The sequence below is a fragment of the Hemicordylus capensis genome, chromosome 3, assembly GCF_027244095.1.
Source record: "Hemicordylus capensis ecotype Gifberg chromosome 3, rHemCap1.1.pri, whole genome shotgun sequence".
NCBI lineage: Eukaryota > Metazoa > Chordata > Lepidosauria > Squamata > Cordylidae > Hemicordylus > Hemicordylus capensis.
In genome coordinates, this window is record NC_069659.1 from 120,257,684 (window position 1) to 120,275,665 (window position 17,982).

The following is a 17,982-nucleotide window of genomic DNA, read 5'->3' on the forward strand; positions in this document are numbered from 1 at the left end:
CCAAAAATTAATCAAATATAATATAACCACGCCTTAGCTTCAACTCTGATCACTCCAGATTCAAGGTGTAAGGCGGCATTGGAAACACATTTAGGAAGATGAAAAATAGCCCGAAGGAAGCCCGCCTGAACAACTTCCAATATAGAAAAGTTGCCCATAGGGAAGAGCTGAATCCCGTATAACATTTGGGCTAATATTTTGGCCTGGAGCACCTTGAGGGCTGCCGGAATATAATATCCACCTTTAGTATAGAAAATGTTTTTAACTGCAGTTGCACTCCTTTGGGTACTTGCTGCCACATACTCATGCGGTTTCCACAACCCTCTAGAATGAAAAACAATACCTAAATATTTATAAATTTTAACCTGTTGAAACCTGGTGCCATTTATTACCCATTTATGATTTTTCGGTCTCTTACTAAATACCATGAGCTTAGACTTTGGGGTATTAATGATAAGCGATTCATTCTCACAAAATTGCATGAGTATTCTCAAAGCTCTTCGCATGCTGACGAGTGTTGTAGATTATATAACCGCATCATCGGTGTAGAGCAGTATGGAGGTAGGTCTACCTGCTAGCTTTGGTTGATGAACATCATTCAAGCTTGCTTACCATCAAGCTTGCTTACCCAAGAAAGAGAGAGGAAGGAGAATGTTTGCTTAACTGTACCTGGAAGTGAATGGTTGCTTAACTCTGTTTCTCAGAATGCCTTAAGGCCCTGGTTTAAATTACCAGGCAGAGAACCTAGGCTGTGCAATACCTTGCCAAAAGGAATTCCCAGAGTATCAATAAACAAAATGCTGAGAAAGTGAAGTCATACACTCAGGGCTGGCCCACCCTCTAGGCCAGGCATCCCCAAACTGCGGCCCTCCAGATGTTGCTGAATGACAACTCCTAGCATCCCTAGACACAATTGTTTGTGGCTGGGTATGCTGGAAGTTGTAGTTCAGCAACATCTGGAGGGCCGCAGTTTGGGGATGCCTGCTCTAGGCGAACAAGGGTCACCTGGGCATCAAGCAGGCAGGGGTGGCGACTGCCTGGGTCACATGAGACCCAGGGCTGGCCTGTCCCGTCCTCCATCCATGCATGCAGGCACCCCCTGTCCCCCCTCCCACCTGCCGCTCTTGCAGCAAGTTATAATGACATTACTGCACAATACAGCAATGTCATTATAACCTGCCGTGAAAGCAGGTGGTTGCAGCAGTGGCGAGGCAAGGTGAGCCAGACGATGAGGAATGCATGTCTTGCTGCCTCCACCCCTCTTTCACAGGGACCTATGATGTCATTATAGCTTGTCACAAAATGACGGGTTGAGCCGGTGTTGGGAAGGAAGGCAGGCGGGTGGGCAACGGAGAACTCCCACCCACCTCTGCCCACTGCTTTTGTGATGAGCTCTATGACATTGCTGTGTTGCGCATCATAATTTGCCATGAAAGCAGCAGGTGAAACAGGTGGAGGCAGCAGCCAGGAAGGAGGGCAGGTGGGCTATAGGGAGCATATGCTCACCTGCCCGCTTGGTGTACCTGAAAAAAGTGAGAGAGCGGGGGTGGGTGGGAGGGGTCCCCAGGCTGGCTTTGCCTGGGGCACCCCTGAACCTTGGGCCAGCCCTGAATTCACTTGGTTCACTTGATGGAAAGTAGATTGATCTGTCCAAAACAGAGGAGTGATTTGCCATATATATCAGCACATTATCCTTTATACCTTTATGAGTAAATAATGGAAATTAGGATAAAATTTGGTCATCAGCCTAAGTCTCTCAAGATTCCTGAGTAAAATATCAGTTTTTCCCAACATTCCCCAGTGAAACTCAAGTATTAAGCATTACATAAAATATCAGTTCAGAGTTTAACAAATTTACTTACACACACACACACACACACACACACACACACACACACACACACACACACTTTACCCAATCCCAACAGTTTCAAAATAGAAAAACAAGACCAGGGGCAGTTTTCAGCCTTATTAAACTAAATAAATTATGAATTAAAGTAGAAATTTTACCAGCTAATTTCAAAGGGTTGAAATTTGTAAACCAGATTCTATCAGATGTGTGTACAGGTATCTGTACATTTTTATGTGAATGACTGTAAATGTGTTCACTTCAGAAGTGAACCTGGATATAGGCTCTCCCAAATTCAGGGTACAGATAGGGAGTCTACTAACATATGTGCATTCAATATAACTTGTAAATAACTGTATGTGTGTACATATCTGCACATGCATACACTGTACACATATTGTACTTGTGCTGAACATGTCAATAGGACTGTTTATTCTATAATGAAGCAGAGTACAACACCTGTAGGTTGAATAAAGAAATAAGTAGCAATGCTTATATACTTTCACTTGCAGTTTTACCATGGAAAATCCACTGCCTCCCTAAGTGAGATAGATATGTCATCCGCATATTGATGACAGCTCAGTCCAAGTCCCCAAATGACCTCTCCCAGCAGTTTCATGTAGATGTTAAACAGCATGGAGCAAAGAACCAAATCCTGTGGGACCCCACAGGCCAAAGGCCGGGTTGAACAGTAATCCCTCCACTTTCTGGATCCTCCACCCAAGAAAGGACCGAAGCCCCTCCAAAGCAGTGCCTTCAATTTCTACACTCAAGAAGCAATCCAGAAAGATACTATTGTTAATGGATTCGAATGCCACAGAGTTCCAGCAGAACCAACAGGGGCACCCTCTCTCAAGCTCCTGGCATAGGTCATCTACTAGGGTGACCAAGGCAGTTTCAGTCACAAACCCAGGACAGAAGCCAGATTGAAAGGGGTCTAATTAATCTGCATCATCCAAGACCCTCTACAACTGGGACACCACCTCACACACTATCACCTTGCCCAAAAAAGGAAGGTTAGAAACAAGTCTGTAATTGTCCAGGTTGGAGGGAGCAAGGGATGGCTTTATTAGATAGTGGTCTTACCACTGCCTCCTTTATGTTTAATATTTGAAATATTGTATTCCAAATATATGTTAAGGAAGCATGGGGCTCAGCCTGCCGCCTCTCCTGTGGCCCCCTCAGGAATGGAGGAGCAGGGTTCTCTGCCATCCTGTTCCTCCTTTTTTGTAGGGGTGTTTCTCATGGATGCCCCTCTGGGTCTGTTGCGTGCCAGCCACTGTCCGTCCTCTCTCTTCCTTGGCCTGTTCCATCGCTTCCACATATACCTCTTCCATCCACCTTTTAGGCTCCTGTTTGCCCCACCTCTGCCCTCCTCCATGTCTACATGCTTAGCAGCAGCTGTGTCCTGCAGCATTGTTCATGCAATGTCCTGGTAGCACATCTAGGTTCTCTTGCTGGATGTCATTGTCTGTTGGCCAGCATACACTGAGGAGTGCTCCCAAGGCTGTGGCAGGGCGAGAATAATCTGGAGCTCTGCTAGGGCTAAGGTGAGTGACACAGTCAGGAGCCAACCATTCTAGCCTGATTGGTGGCATTGCTTTCCCCCATGCTTTTGCAATACAAATTCTTGCTCCTATCAACAGATAAGTGACCATTTCTCTCTCTACTTTCAATACTTCCTCTCTTATGGCACCAAACAGAATTACTTCTGGAGGGTTTGTTAGACTATGGCCTGTTATTGCATTAATTACTGACATTTTGAGAAATTATTAAGTGGCCGTGATCAAAACATAAGTACAATATCTGCCTCTGGGATTCAGCTATCTTTTCAATGGTTATAAAGTTCTCTCTCATAAAAAAAAATCTTGTTTGAATAATGCTTCAAGGATTCTAGTAGTGGTTAATCATAAAACACAAAACTCCGTATTTATGCCAAGTTCCTTTTTATTTAACAGAATACTTTTCAAATAATATGCAACACAATCATTCAGAAATTGTGACAAACAAGAAATGAATACTGAAGAGTATATTACTTTTTAACACACTGAAATTGTATTCATTTTGACAGTCTGGATCTTATTGCTCCTATACACAGTGAGCACACTGCACAGTAGCTTCCACTACAATGCAGCATAATTTATCAGGAAATATTTTCTATTCCAAATGAAGCACAGTCCACTTATGTCATGTAGATTTAACTTACACAGATAGGAACTGATCCTAATTTCTCATAATACATGGCTAGGTATTTATGCTGACAACTCTCATTCTCCAAGTATACACCCTGCATATGTGGTAAGAATTATTATACACATTGAACACATGGGAAAGTCCTGTCTGACTATTAAATTCTACAAATTCACTGGAGTTGCTGAATTGTAGCCAAAACAAATCAAGGATTGGACTATATAAGAATGTAATAACTCAAGACCCACTTCCTGATACCTGTTGGAAAATACTGATATTTAAATAACATGTAAACAAATGACTTAAATTTCTCCTAACTATTTATAACTACTGGAGCAATAACCCGCAGTTCTTCCTCTAGACTTCTATCCCGGTTCCAACCATTTCTTCCTATCAAGTTGTTTTCTGTATTCTGGAATTACTATTTCAAGTCTAATAGCACATCAACCCATGTTTCATGTTAACAGATTTAGTCAGTAATCTGGATTTTAATAATTTTCACTATATATGGTTTATAATTACAATGTCAAAGTGGACAGACTATGGAAAACAAACAATGTAATCATTAGGATATCATGATCTTAACAAAATGCTCGACTTCCAAAGGAACACTGTAGGAATGTTGGCTTGTTTTGAACTTAAAAACTTTATTTGGTATCAGACATTTCCTAAGGCATTATTAGCTTTCAGTGAAAACCAAAATTTGACTCAACAGTGTCCTATATAAAAACTGTGTTGATTTCTTGTTGATGTTCCCAAAAGGTCATCTTCTGAAGGGCATAATTCTTTGGGTAACTGAAGCTGAATATTATAGCACAAGAAACAATATTTTCATACATTTGCAAGACACAAAAAGTGGCACTCTCGGGAATTTAAGGTGACAGCCCAATATTAACAACCTATAACAAAAATATATGAAGCTGTCCTAAACGCCAAGTAAATGTTCACTTACAAAGCTACAGAGCCAAACTGAAGAACAAATCTATTTCAAAGATTATGTTTAGCTATTTAGTTTTAGTATGTACTTCCATTTTACCAATTGTGATCAAAGTTAATTCCATTCAGTGTAACTATCTCAGTTCTTTGCCAAGGCATATACTATTCAACAAGAGATTCATTATTAGAACATAGAAGTACTTTAAAAGTGCACCTAATACAAGGCTGGAAGAGGCTGCCAGCAGTAAAGCAGCTAGGATTACAACTTAAAATGGTTTTATTTGACAAACTGAATGACATAAAACTAAAAACAATGGAAAGAAGCAGAAATAAAGAAATATAGTTGTTGAAAGCATAATAATTAAAAATAAAAATAAAAATGCGCCACTGGCTGGGCAGAAGCATTTTGAGGAATATTTGCAAGACTGTTACAGTATTCCACATAGTTGAATGTTGCATAGCAGCAGATGTGGAATTCTGAGAAGCCCCAGCTTTCATTAAAAAGAAGAAGAAAGGAAGGTTTATAGTCATCGCTCATGATGGGGGGTGGGTGGGGGGACACTGAAAATATATAGGTATTATCTGCCACAGGCTCAGAAACTGAAGAGGGTTTAAGTTCAAACATAACCTGCTATTTGAAGTGCATCAGCTGAATTCATGGCATCAACTCTACTAGAAAAGTGTCTCACTTTACTGGGCACTAAGATCAAGCACCAGATACAAAATGGTTATCTCCCCTGCTAACTGGGCAAAGAGGCACCTTTTACAGTGGTGATTCTCTTTATTTAGCAGGGGGAGAGTAACTGGCCCTATCGACCCCCAGCACAGTATCTCCAGTGACTGTTGCTGGTGTCTATCTTGTGGCTTTTTTAGAATGTGAGCCCTTTGGGGACAGGGAGCCATCTTATTTATTTATTATTTCTCTGTGTAAACCGCCCTGAGCCATTTTTGGAAGAGCAGGATAGAAATCGAATTAATAATAATAATAATAATAATAATAATAATAATAATAATAATAATATAGTTTTTCAAACAGAATTTAAGAAAGCTGAGTTAACTGAAAAATGGCTGAGATCCAGACTAATGCTGCACTCGCATAAACACATGTTGTACTAACACAAGGCTGTTGCACTAAGTTGGGAAATTGTGTTTGCATAACAAGGTGTAGAAGTAGACATCTGCATCATGTTCTGCTATCCTTGTTGCGCAAACACAACACTTGTGCAAGATTGCCAAGAGCGCAAGAGACTGCACAAATGTGAGCATTTGTATTCTGAAAAGCTACAGCACATTCTTGTGGATGCACAACTTTGTTCATTGCACTAGCTCAGCATTAGTATGGATGTCAGGCAATTAAGTTTGGAATGCAAGACTTATAAGGAAACTAATTGTTCTGTGATAACTGGTATGATTTCTTGAATCAGGGACAATTTCTCGAATAGAACCAGAGTGAAACTGTTCAAATACTATGTTAGTTATTAATATGGCAAACTTACAAGCGTCTTCCCTAAAACAATAGCTAAATAGAGACCTGTCACCTTCCTTCCCTCGTTAAACAGAAAAACTAGTAAAAATTATAAAATACATAGTTGACACAACTAAAATGAGAACAATCTACTAGTGCACGGTAAGAACATGCAGATGCACCCTGCAACATTTAATCGCATTTTAATGGATATTTAAAAAAAACAAAAATTGCAGGTGGTATTCTGATATCAAGACAGTGCCAAAAATACATGTTATATTTTAAGATACAGATAGTAAAGCTGATTAAAAAGTGACAAATTTAGAACATAGTATTTTCATTTCAGCTATCAGAAACAAAACCAGCTCAATGGTTCCATTCTACTGTATGACAAATACTGAGTAACAAATTTTCAGTCTTTAAAATACATCTTAAAGTAAATATTTTCCTTCAAGGAAAACTAGTTACTATAAATAAATTACAATACAGTGAATTTGCCTGAACTCACTTTGTTTCTGTCTTCCAGCCCTTAAAGTCAAATAAAACAGCATAAAAATTGTACACACTCTAACAGGATAGTTGATTTTTCTTTTTAATATAAAATAAGTTGTCTTCAGAGATGTCAATTTCACAACAAGGAAAAACCAAGCCTTGCTGCAGTCATTATTATATATTTTATATATATATATATATATATATACACACACACACACACACACGTGTATGTATGTATATGTATGTATATATTTATATATATATATTCATATGTATATATTTATATATGTTTTTGGGGTTTTTTTACAAAATGTGTATATTAATAGTCTTTTGCACAATGGATTTTAAAAATAAACTTAACTAGTCTAATAACTTCATTTTAAAATAAAAAGAGGCAGATAAATACTTCATGTTCACAAAGTAACATGTCATACATCATCAGCTGGCAGAGGAGGTATGTTGATCCTTGGCCTTGTAAAGAATGCTATCTTCTCCCTGCCATTGGGGACAAAAATATTGGACAAGTATTTAAATACATACTTTAGTCTGAAAGCATATACTTTGAAAAGTGTTCCTGGCACCAGATATAATTTAAACTCACCGTTTTAGAAAATTTAAATTAAACTAATCTAAGAATCTGCACCCAGCTCTGCACTACAAATCCTGTAGTAGTTCCCATTTCAAACTGTGAAAAAAGAAAATATCTCTACTCCTGTCTAGACCTTCCATGCAAGCTAATGTTTATGTTATTTTAATGTTTACTCTCTAATATATGCTCTATTTTACACTTGGAAAATTGAATGGTGCCCAGCCTATCATTTCAGAAACAAAATTGAGCCACTCAACAATAAGGTAGTCGTTTTTGCACACTTGAGGAACTACCTAGATTTTTTTAAAAAAATTATATTTAAAGAAAAAGCAACAAAAAATAAACAAACCAAATGAACTGGCAAGGACTTGTGGGCGTCTAGGGCTTATGTAATGAAGGTATCACTCGCTTGGGGGAAAGGAACTGGATTCCTTTACCCACTAGGAGACCATGGTATCCTGAGAGGTGGAATTAATGTCAAGGAAATATGTGCCATGAAGCTAATAAAGCTTTGCCTATGTTATATGGGGAGGTTTTAGGAGGTGGAGGGGAGAAAGAAAAGGACAGTGCTGGCTTTTGCCACTCAAACAGCATAGCAAATCTCCTATTCCTGCAGGAGCATTCCTGTCTGGACATTGAACATACATTGTAACACTACAAGATCTCACTTGTGCATATACATATCTTTAATCGCACACAAAAATTACAAGAAACTGTAAAGCATTGCCAAACCTGAAAAAGCAACTTCTGTATTTTACTGTAGGTGAACTGCAAATATTACATATGATTTCTGAGACTTCCTAATATTTAATTCCAAACTGCATTAAAAAAGGGACCCTGTATTATAACTTGCCTTAGGCCTAATTCTCACTGAATTGTAAACGAGTGTTCAACTGTACCACTTCAGGCTGCTGGTGGGGATCAGGCTGTAGCATGATAACTCCTCCACAAAAGAATCCCACAGAATCCCTTCACAAAGAAAACTAATGGGGGGAAAGGCTAGGCTAGAACCCTGACATCTTCCTGGCAAGGAGTGTGTGTATATATATATGTGTGTGTGTGTATATATGTGTGTATGTATATATATGTGTGTGTGTGTGTGTGTGTGTGTGTGTGTGTGTGTGTGTGTATATATATATATATATATGCACACCATTCAATCATATGAGTTCAAAGCTGAAGAAAATAGCCCAGACACAGGCTTATCACCTCAGTGAGAACTAGAACTTAGCATAGAGTACTGAATTACATGAAAAACCTGTTTATTCCTTTGTGATGAATTTGTTCCTTGCACATATTTCATGGTTTTCTGGTAACTAGCCCATAAAACCTCATTATTCTTTTAAAAAATTGCATATAGGATTCTTTTTTACAAATATGCAAGGAGATCAGGTCCTCCAATGAGCACGAAAAAGGAGCCTAAATCTGAACAGTAAGAACAAATCAGTAAATCAATTCAGTAAATCTGAACAGTAAGATTGATTGAACAGTGACTGATTGAACAGTAAGTTTTTCCTTTCTTGAAATGTATAGTGAATCAAAAGAAATGTTGCTATCATTTACAAGACACCACTCTAGCTCACAAGAATCATTTTTATGTTTTATTGTTATGCAAAATGAGAACACAAAGGACATATTGCCCAACATGTTGTGCAGTGGAATATGGACAGTTTGGAACCATCCATGTCACTGCGGCTGTGTACACACACACGCACACAGACACCCTTGCTGTTGTGCAAGAATGCTCTTGTGCCAATATTTAAACTGGTGCAATTGCACTTCTGCAATGCTGCTTACATTAGGGTTGCACTATTGTGCAATACCACAGGTTGTTGTTTTTAAAACATGCTCATAGCAGCTATTTAGAGCTGCCTGTGTTCCACTGCACAACATGTCAGCAACTAAGTTTACCAGTGCCAGCTGGAGAAGTTCACCAGTGCCAAAATGGAGAAGTATGTGGAGAAGGAAGAAATAAGAAAATGGAACATGGGAAGAGAGCAACTTGACTGAAATGGCAAAACTTATTTCCAGAAGCAATGAACACATAAGAAACTACTTTTAGAAAGTAATGATAGACCATAATCAGCATACATATAACTCCTTACCGGAAGGTCTGCACCTGTATAGGCTCCTTCTGATTTTGACCACGCAGCTGGTATACTTCTTTGGATGCTTTTTTAAGCAGTTTTTCAGCTGCTTGTTGCTGACGATGTTCAAACTTGGTCTGTCTTGTCTAAAGGGGAAATACAAAGAAACAAGAGGGACGACTTCTAAAAAGAACACTGGACCTTTAGTACATTGTCTTTAGGAGAGCACATTAAAGCAGTTTACTTGTCCCATTTGCTACAAAGGCAGGGCTAACAAAAGTCTTGTTGACTTCCCATCTATTAACAGCAAGAACCCCAAAAGGATGGCAAGTATTCTTTTCCCCCCTTCAATGGAGAAGGGCACTCTGGAATGGGGTTCTGAATAGCAGCATACTTCATTCTAGACAAATCCCCTTGATTAAAATAAATCCAATTCAAAATCACTTGCAACCCCCGCCCCCCCCCAAAACCCACGATCTGTTGGGGAGACCTGGAACGTATGGGGTCACCTGTGGGCAACCTGGAGGTAGAGACTGCTTTTCCTTAAGACTGACCAGGGATGAAAATATGTCTCACAAAATATGATTTCTAGAGTCATTAGATTGAAAGTAAAAAACTTGCCTTAAAAAGCAGTCTACACAGAAATCTAACACCCACCACCTTATGATAGTCATGGAATAGCTAATAATCATTACTATTAGCCAATGGACAATAGTCTGGAGGTTACTACAGAAGTTCTTGAAAATGGTCTAGTAAAATAGCCCATCAAGACTGTTGACATAATGTAATCCCCCACAAGCTTCTCCAATAAAAGCCCTAGTCCAGCATCCTACTGTAGATTTGAACACCGACTTCCCCAGTGAACCCAGCCTGTAAAAAAGACAAAGAGAGTATTGTACAGTTTGAACGACCTCGTGTTCAATCAATAGGTCAAAATCCTATTGACCTCCTAATGGACTTCTGTGTTCCCTCCCCAAGGTGGCTAGACAGGAAAAGGGAAAGTAAATGTGATGTGTCTAACTACATGCAGAGATGGTAATCTGTAGCTTCTAGCCAGTGATGCAATCCAAGAGTTAGCACACATTCAGAAATACATGCAATGATTAATTTAGCACCTGCCTATTGCCAGAAGCATTACTGGCTGTTCATGTTTTAGTGTTGCCATGTTCAGATTTCAAGTGGCTACTACATGATAAATGTCCACAGAGCTCTTTATTGAATCTCTCTCATATCTTATCCACATCACAAGCAGACATATTATCATAAATAATCTTTTTGAGGGGCTCTTTAGAAGTTTTGTCCCTTGCCACAGCTAGCAGATTCTTGTGCCAGCAGCAATTCTTAGTAGACTAAATATTAAATTTTAAAGGATCTAAACATACATAAAGTTCCTTTCCTAAATTCAACACCTTTTGGACAACCAAACACACTGCATCCCTTGCAGATTTCAAGATATCATACCTGCCTCTCTGCTTCCTTCAACAAATTTCGGAATCGTTCGTCCCAAAGGACCCAGTGAGGCAGATCAGTTTGCCCTCTAAGCTGGGCATCCTCCAGGCGTTGTCGCAATTCCCTTAGAATACACAACTCCTCGTTCAGCTGTCTCTGCCTTGTTCTGGATGCCTGGAGATCCAGCTCCAGGTCTAGTGATGTTCTTTCCATAAGGTCAGCCAAAGATGATCTGCATGACTGCTGAAATATTAATAAGGTTATGTACGATTTATTATTACGCTTATATGATGCATTTCCATGTGGGTGCTCAAGGAAGTGTACAAAAACCATAGACTCAATACTATTAATATTAAACTATATTCAATACTATTAGTGTGAATACTATTAGTGTGAATAATAAACAGATAAAAACAATCAACATCAGATCAGGCATTTATAAAAATGCAGCAGTCATATGAATCATTCATAATTGCCAACTTTTCTGAACAAATGCATCTTTGCAAGCTGGCTAATGAAGTCTGCTTGTAAAGATGAAGAAAGAGAAATCAACTAGGCATCCACAACTAAAAAGGCTTTGTCCTGGTTCTATCCTAGGCACCACCACCAAAAGGGCCCCAAATATGAGTTGCTACTCATGTGCAAAAATGTTTTGAGGCAATAAGGAAACAGCAACATTCATTTCTAGCAAAATTTGATGAGCCAAGCCTATGTATTTCCAGGTAGCTGTCAACAATGAAACAGAAGAAGTTGGGAGTTTCATCACTGTAGCAGAGGACTGATTCATGGTTTATATGGCAGATGTGTTACTTCATGACCATGCTACAAACAACACTGTATTTGTAAGGGAGGCTGAAGAAAGCACACACAGTAAATATGTTTCAAATGCACAAGCACAAGATGAACAAAAAGCAATCTGCCAAAAAGTATAATGAAGTTATATGCATGAAAGATGACTGTGAAACAAACTACAGGTAAACTAGCCCAAATTCTTTTCTTCTAGTTAAGGTAAGCATTGAGAAAGTGGAGCTAAGGGACAATTTGTAAACCATGATATGGCAAAGGTCTGGGCTGGCACGCAGATTGCTAAACCATGCCCTCGTTATGTAAGAACTGGTACCGACATGATTACAGCTAATAAGCACTGTACTTGTAGCCAGAGTTTTAAATCATGGTTTGAAGTGGGTATACAAACCATAGTTGAGAGAAAAATGTTTGCTAGCTTTAACCATGTTTGTGTTCATGCTGACATAATGCTAAATCACAACTAAAGCAAACCATGGGAAGGAAGATGGTAATGTAAGAAATATGGGAGATTTTAAAGTTACCACATTACCTCTGTCTTTCACAATTCTAGATTTGTAGTCCTTCACAATTCTATATTTGATCTTTAACTGAATTCAAGACATAACTGTAACTCACATCATATTTTGTTACACTGCAATATCAAAATATTCTTAACAGAATTTCAACAAAATCAAAATCCAGCTTTGTTCTCTAAAACGGAAAAGCTCTGATATTCACAGAAATATTCTCACATGTTTTACCTGCTTATAACGCAGCGTACGCCTTTCCAAAGTATTTCGGATGAAGGGCGACTTTCGTGGCAGAGTTGAACTGTCACTATCACTACGATACAACTAGGGGGCGGGAGGGGGAGAACAAACAGTAATTCATATTTCATAAGTAAGATTAACATTACACATTATCTTTATTGTGGCAACAAAATTATAGCTTATCTAGCTTATTAAGAAAATTTAATCAGAACTTAATCCTGTGATTACTCTCCTCCTGTCCCTCCAGCCCCACCCACTCCAATATCAAAACTTCAACAATGTGCTCCAAAAGTTCCTTATAATAAATATGGGCAAAACAGTTGACCAAGTACTGGCCACTACTTTGCCTGCACCTCACTGCTGCTTGCATCTAATAAGTGCCTTTTGTCTTACAACATTTCTTGATAAAAATAGGTTGTTCACCTGTAACTCTTGATCTTTTAGTGATCCAATATCATTCACAACATGGGCTTTGTGCCTGTGCAATAGTCCCCTCATTTCAAGTTCTTCGTAGTGCTCTGAAGGAAGGATTTCAGAGCTCTTCGTAGTGCTCTGAAACTCTGCCCTTTGTGCATGGAGCGCACTCGGTATCTTTGGTGCCAGACTGCTTAGTCTCTCAGTTCCGGAATGGCCACTGTGAAGAATGGACTTTACAAAATAAATAAGGTAAGTGCAGTAGACACAGCCAAAAAGAGTGGGGAGGCTGGGTGGGTGTTTTGAATGATACCAGATCATCAAAAGATCAAAGGTTACAGGTGAGCAACCTGTTTATCTTAATGGTGATCTTTTATCCTTCACAACGTGGGCAAATTGCGAGATCTCCTTAAAGGAAGAGGGTCTGAGGTGTAATATTATAGAACTTTTAAGTTACAGCCTGCCCAAACCAGCTTCAGATGCAGTGTATATGTCCAGGACATAGTGGTAGTAGCAAGCAGGTCTTCCAACTTCCAAACGCTAAGTTGGAAGACCAAGTGGCAGCTTTCTGTATTTCAGAAAAGGCAATACCAGGTAAGTGAGCAGCAGAGGTGGCCCTGGCTTTGATGGTGTGGGGATGCTTAATACCTTGCTTGTTATAGCAGGTAATGATTAGTTGGACCAGCCATTCAGAAGGTCTATGGAGGAATTATAGGTTGGCTCATCAGCACCCTGATATATCCTGGGTCCAGGGCGCCAAGAGAGCTCCAATAGTTCAGCCATCTCTGGTAAGGAGAGTAGGCAGCAAATGAGAAATCAAGCCTCCCTATGTGATCAGTTGAAGTTGGTAGTGGAGTCAATGTCGAGCCTTGGATCCCACAGAGGCGCATCTTGGGGCAGACACTGAGATAGATGTCAGGATCAGTGTTGAAGCTGAAGTCAAGGGCGGAGCTGTGGAAACCACCTCGATGACCTCTGGTGAAGAGAAGGAATATGAGTGGGTGGCCTGAATTTTCGGACGGTGTTCAAAAGAAATCCGGCGTTGTAGTAGGTGATGGTTGACAAGGCTGTGCTGAAAGCAGCGGGTGGCTCAGAACTGAGGTTGATGATTGAGCCGGTGTCAACAACAGCACTGAAGTCAAACCATCAACATCAAAGCCGAAAATGGAGAAATTTTCTGGTGTTCTGAATGAGAGTGAGAATCCTCCTCCCAATGTTTGCGCTTTTTGTAATGTCTATTACTATCTTCATGAGGCTTTTTTAAAGTAGTTGGAGAAGTGGAGGATGGTTTCAGAGTCGAGCCCTACTTTGACAATGTGGATGTCCATGGTGTTGGCAACAATGGAGAGCGTGGCATTGGGGTCAAGGGGCAAAGGGCCTGTTGGTAAAGTGCCGCTCTTAGTAGTATGGGAGCATGCACAATGTCATGGGATTTTTGTGATGAAAGCAAACCACCTACACAGTTCTCTTCAAAATACCTCAAAGAATAAGAAAACACATGTTGGCAGTTTAAGAAGCTGCTCTGTCTGGCTGATCTGTGAAAGTTGCTAATGAATAATTAAACGATAGATAATAAACATTTTGCGTAAGTGACTTTTACAAGTTTTACACATGCTTTTTGACAAAAACGAACTACCTTAAACCTAATTAATATTACAGCATATAAAAAATGTTCATAAACTCTTCCAGGTGTCATGGCGATCTGATTACCAGCAGTTAGCTGAGTTCTACCTTTCAAGCCAAGAAAATCAGCCTTGCAATGGACTGATTCAGAAGTGAAGAGCTGTTTTTTTTATTTATGAGGGAAGCTTGGAGTCTTTGATCTTCCGTGGGGGTGATACTTAGACTCTGAGCCATCTCAGTCTTGGACTCTTCTCTGGCGAAAAACATCTGCCCAACGTCTCATCTTGAGAGGAACAGCCATATTATCAACAACGGTTTTAAGGTCTGCTACACCCTTTATTTTATTTTAGTTTATTTTCTCCTTCGTCTCTTGAAAACTCTGGTCACTTTCTTCATTATATTTAGAATATTAGACTTTCATGGCTCTTTTCATTTTACTTTAGTTTTCACAAAATTTGTGTCAGTGCATAATTCTGGTTACAAGAATTAAGAGCTAGCACAAAAACATCAATGTCTGGTGAGTGAATGTAATCTTCCTGATTACTTTGAAGATGGCTCATATTTCTGTCTGTAACTCTGCATTCACATCCCCATGTCACTACCACATTTTTATCATTTGTATGTGCTTTTTCAAGTATCTTTTTTGACAAGTAATGTATTAGTTCGATCTTATAGAAAACAATCTGTAAAATGTTCAGCAAACTGGCCACAGTTTTTTATAATGTGTGGCTTATGAAGTGACTGGAGTTCTGCCATCCCATCTACAAGTCCCACCTCAAATCCAGCTGACTGATTAGGCTCACTATGAATAGCTTCTGTTTTCCCCGTGTTCATGGCTAGTGGCTCTGCATCCTCATCATAAGGCTATGTGTCTTTCCTAGTGGGTAATTTTTCCAGAAGAGCCATCAGACTGCTTTTGTTTTGGCATTTCAGCATTGTACCAGCAGCAGCAAACAGACATTGGCACAACCAAGAGTTCATGTTTCTCTATAGAGTCTTCAAGATTTATTTCTGATCTGAATTTTGTCACCAATAACATTTGAGCAAAAAGGTTTCTGTCTTCTTTCAGCTCAATTGTACTATAGTGTTCACTTTTTGTTTTTCCCCAGTGTTCTTAAAAATCTACAGCTTACATTTTCTCATTGGAGCCCACAGGTTGATGTTTCCCTGGTTTATATGCTCAGATACAAACCTTTCAAATAGCTTCTTACCTATTTCACTTTGCTTACAGGTATCTTCTTTGACTTTCTCAGGCATGACTGCCTTTGTGGCCAGGTTGAAGAGATCATCACCTTCCTCAGTAAATGGGTTTGTAAAGCTGTGAAGAGTGGCAGTTAGTGTTTCAATCATTTGATTTTGCTTGAAGTTGAGTGATCTCAATAATGCATGATGGTTGGTTTGTGAAGCAGCCATCTGCAAGCCTTACTAATTCTGGTGAGATAAGGAAAAACTTTATTCTAGCTTGGGATTGACTGTTATGCCTATCAGTCAACCTGCTACTTTCATTGAACGGTTTATGTGCTCCAATGCATGATCTGTGTCAATAGCACAAAAAGGGACTTTTGAATTCTTATTTATGATCCAGTTTCCATTCAAGAACTCTTGATAAATTTCCTTGTCAGTGTTCATGAGTGATTCCATCTCAGCTAAATAAAATGGGATCATTTGTGTATAACTGATCTTGTCATGTGCAAAGAAGTATTTGGTGAATGCTTCAAGTGACACTAAATGCAATTCCCAATTACTAGAGCAAATGATGCATCACAAGTGGCAGAGTTTTGCTTGCCATCTTTGAGTCAACCTGATTGATCTTTTCTAAAACACTATGTGATTTGATTGTCTCCTCCACGTTTGTGTGCTTCTTTAATTAGCTCAGGATTCCCATCTGCACATGAATAATCAAGATTTTCAGATGCAGCTGTAATTATTGGCAGTAGATGAGGAAACCCTTCCTCATCTAATGCAACATGCGTTAACTGACGCAACATGCAAAGAAGGCATCTTGGTAGAGGTTAAAGAGAGCTTCTAGTGTTACCATGTGAGCTTGTACTCCTCTCGTCACATGCTTGCCTTCAATTATCTGCTTTACTGTGAGTGGTCCATACAGATTAGCCTCTGTCCAACATAGGTCAAGTCCACTGTTTTCAATATTAGCCCCAACAGAACACAGCTGGGCCATCACTATATGTAGTTCTCCAGATGCTTTGCTGGCTTGTAGAGACCCATGTCTAGTGTGATGACCGTTTTATGGTCAGGACCTACAACTTTTGCATTAATACCCTGTGCGTGCATGAGTATAATCAATAATGTCTTTCATTCGTGTGCAAGTGCTACAATTAATGGTGGTGTACCAACTCGTGTTTTTGGGAGTCCATGTTCTAACAGTGAGTTGTATCCAGACCATGTGGAAATGTTGCATTTGCTAGTGTTATCTTCATCATTAACTTCATCACCTACTCCACTGTTTTCATCTGTACAAGGAATGCTGTTTACATTCAGTTTGTAAGATCTAACCACCAATTGTTCCATAAACCAAGCAATGTCTGCAAGACAGGATTCTAGTAATTTTGGTTGGGATTATTCTTTTAAATTGAATGAGGTGTACACTGGACTCATTGGTTTTGCTGATGGTTTGACAATCCGAATGTTTAGTTATTATACTTGGGAGTTTCTTCAGTGAGCGATTTTGAGTTGTCCCTTTTAGCTCAGTTATTGGTGCCTCATCTTCAGCCTCACATCTCTAATATATATAGCCATTGCTGTTGCATGAAGGGTTCGTTTACCATCGGGCGTATCTTCAGCGAAATCAATATTGTCTATTGCAAAGAATATGAATCTTCTTTCAACTAAATCAGGAGGCAAATAGATGCCATCATTGACCAGCATTGTTTCTACAACAGTTGTAGCTATCTGTGCCTCAAGTCTTAAAATCCTGTTATAGTCGACACACAAACAAAACTGACGCAACCTGTTGACAAGCTTCTTGCTCTGAAAAGCTTGGCAAACTGCTATTGCAATTCCCAGTTATTGAGGCATTTCATGGGTGGTACTTAGAATCTGTGATTTCTTGTTTGGGACCTGGTCCTGGGATAGAAACAAATACACTGTAGTCTGAACTAAACTTATGGCATGATGGTTGACTTCACAGTCTTTATTTCCTGTGGATAGGCGTGTGTTTGGTCTCTTGAGAACCCAATGGAAGAAGCTATACAATTCACGGGGAACTGTTACCAATCTGTAACTTCTGTAAGTGAATCAGAAAATACCTATCTCTCTGCTTTGGTAATATGTTTTCATAGAATCTCAGTAGCATCATAGAGTATTTTCAT

General features: G+C 39.4%; 1 protein-coding gene across 3 annotated transcripts in view; it reads right to left on the minus strand.

Annotated features, from left to right (window-relative positions):
- Positions 1–3,778: 3,778 nt before the first annotated feature.
- The window catches only part of WWC3 (WWC family member 3), a 136,042-nt gene continuing 121,838 nt past the window's right edge, over positions 3,779–17,982 (minus strand). For 2 of the 3 annotated variants that reach the window (XM_053308471.1, XM_053308469.1), the window contains exons 20-23: positions 12,608–12,700; positions 11,073–11,303; positions 9,630–9,757; positions 3,779–7,430 (exon numbers count right to left, since the gene is read on the minus strand). In XM_053308471.1, the coding sequence (XP_053164446.1) occupies positions 7,364–7,430; positions 9,630–9,757; positions 11,073–11,303; positions 12,608–12,700 (519 nt within the window). In that variant the 3' untranslated portion in view covers positions 3,779–7,363. The remainder of the gene's footprint in view (positions 7,431–9,629; positions 9,758–11,072; positions 11,304–12,607; positions 12,701–17,982) is intronic. The other variant, XM_053308470.1, reaches the window with a different exon arrangement.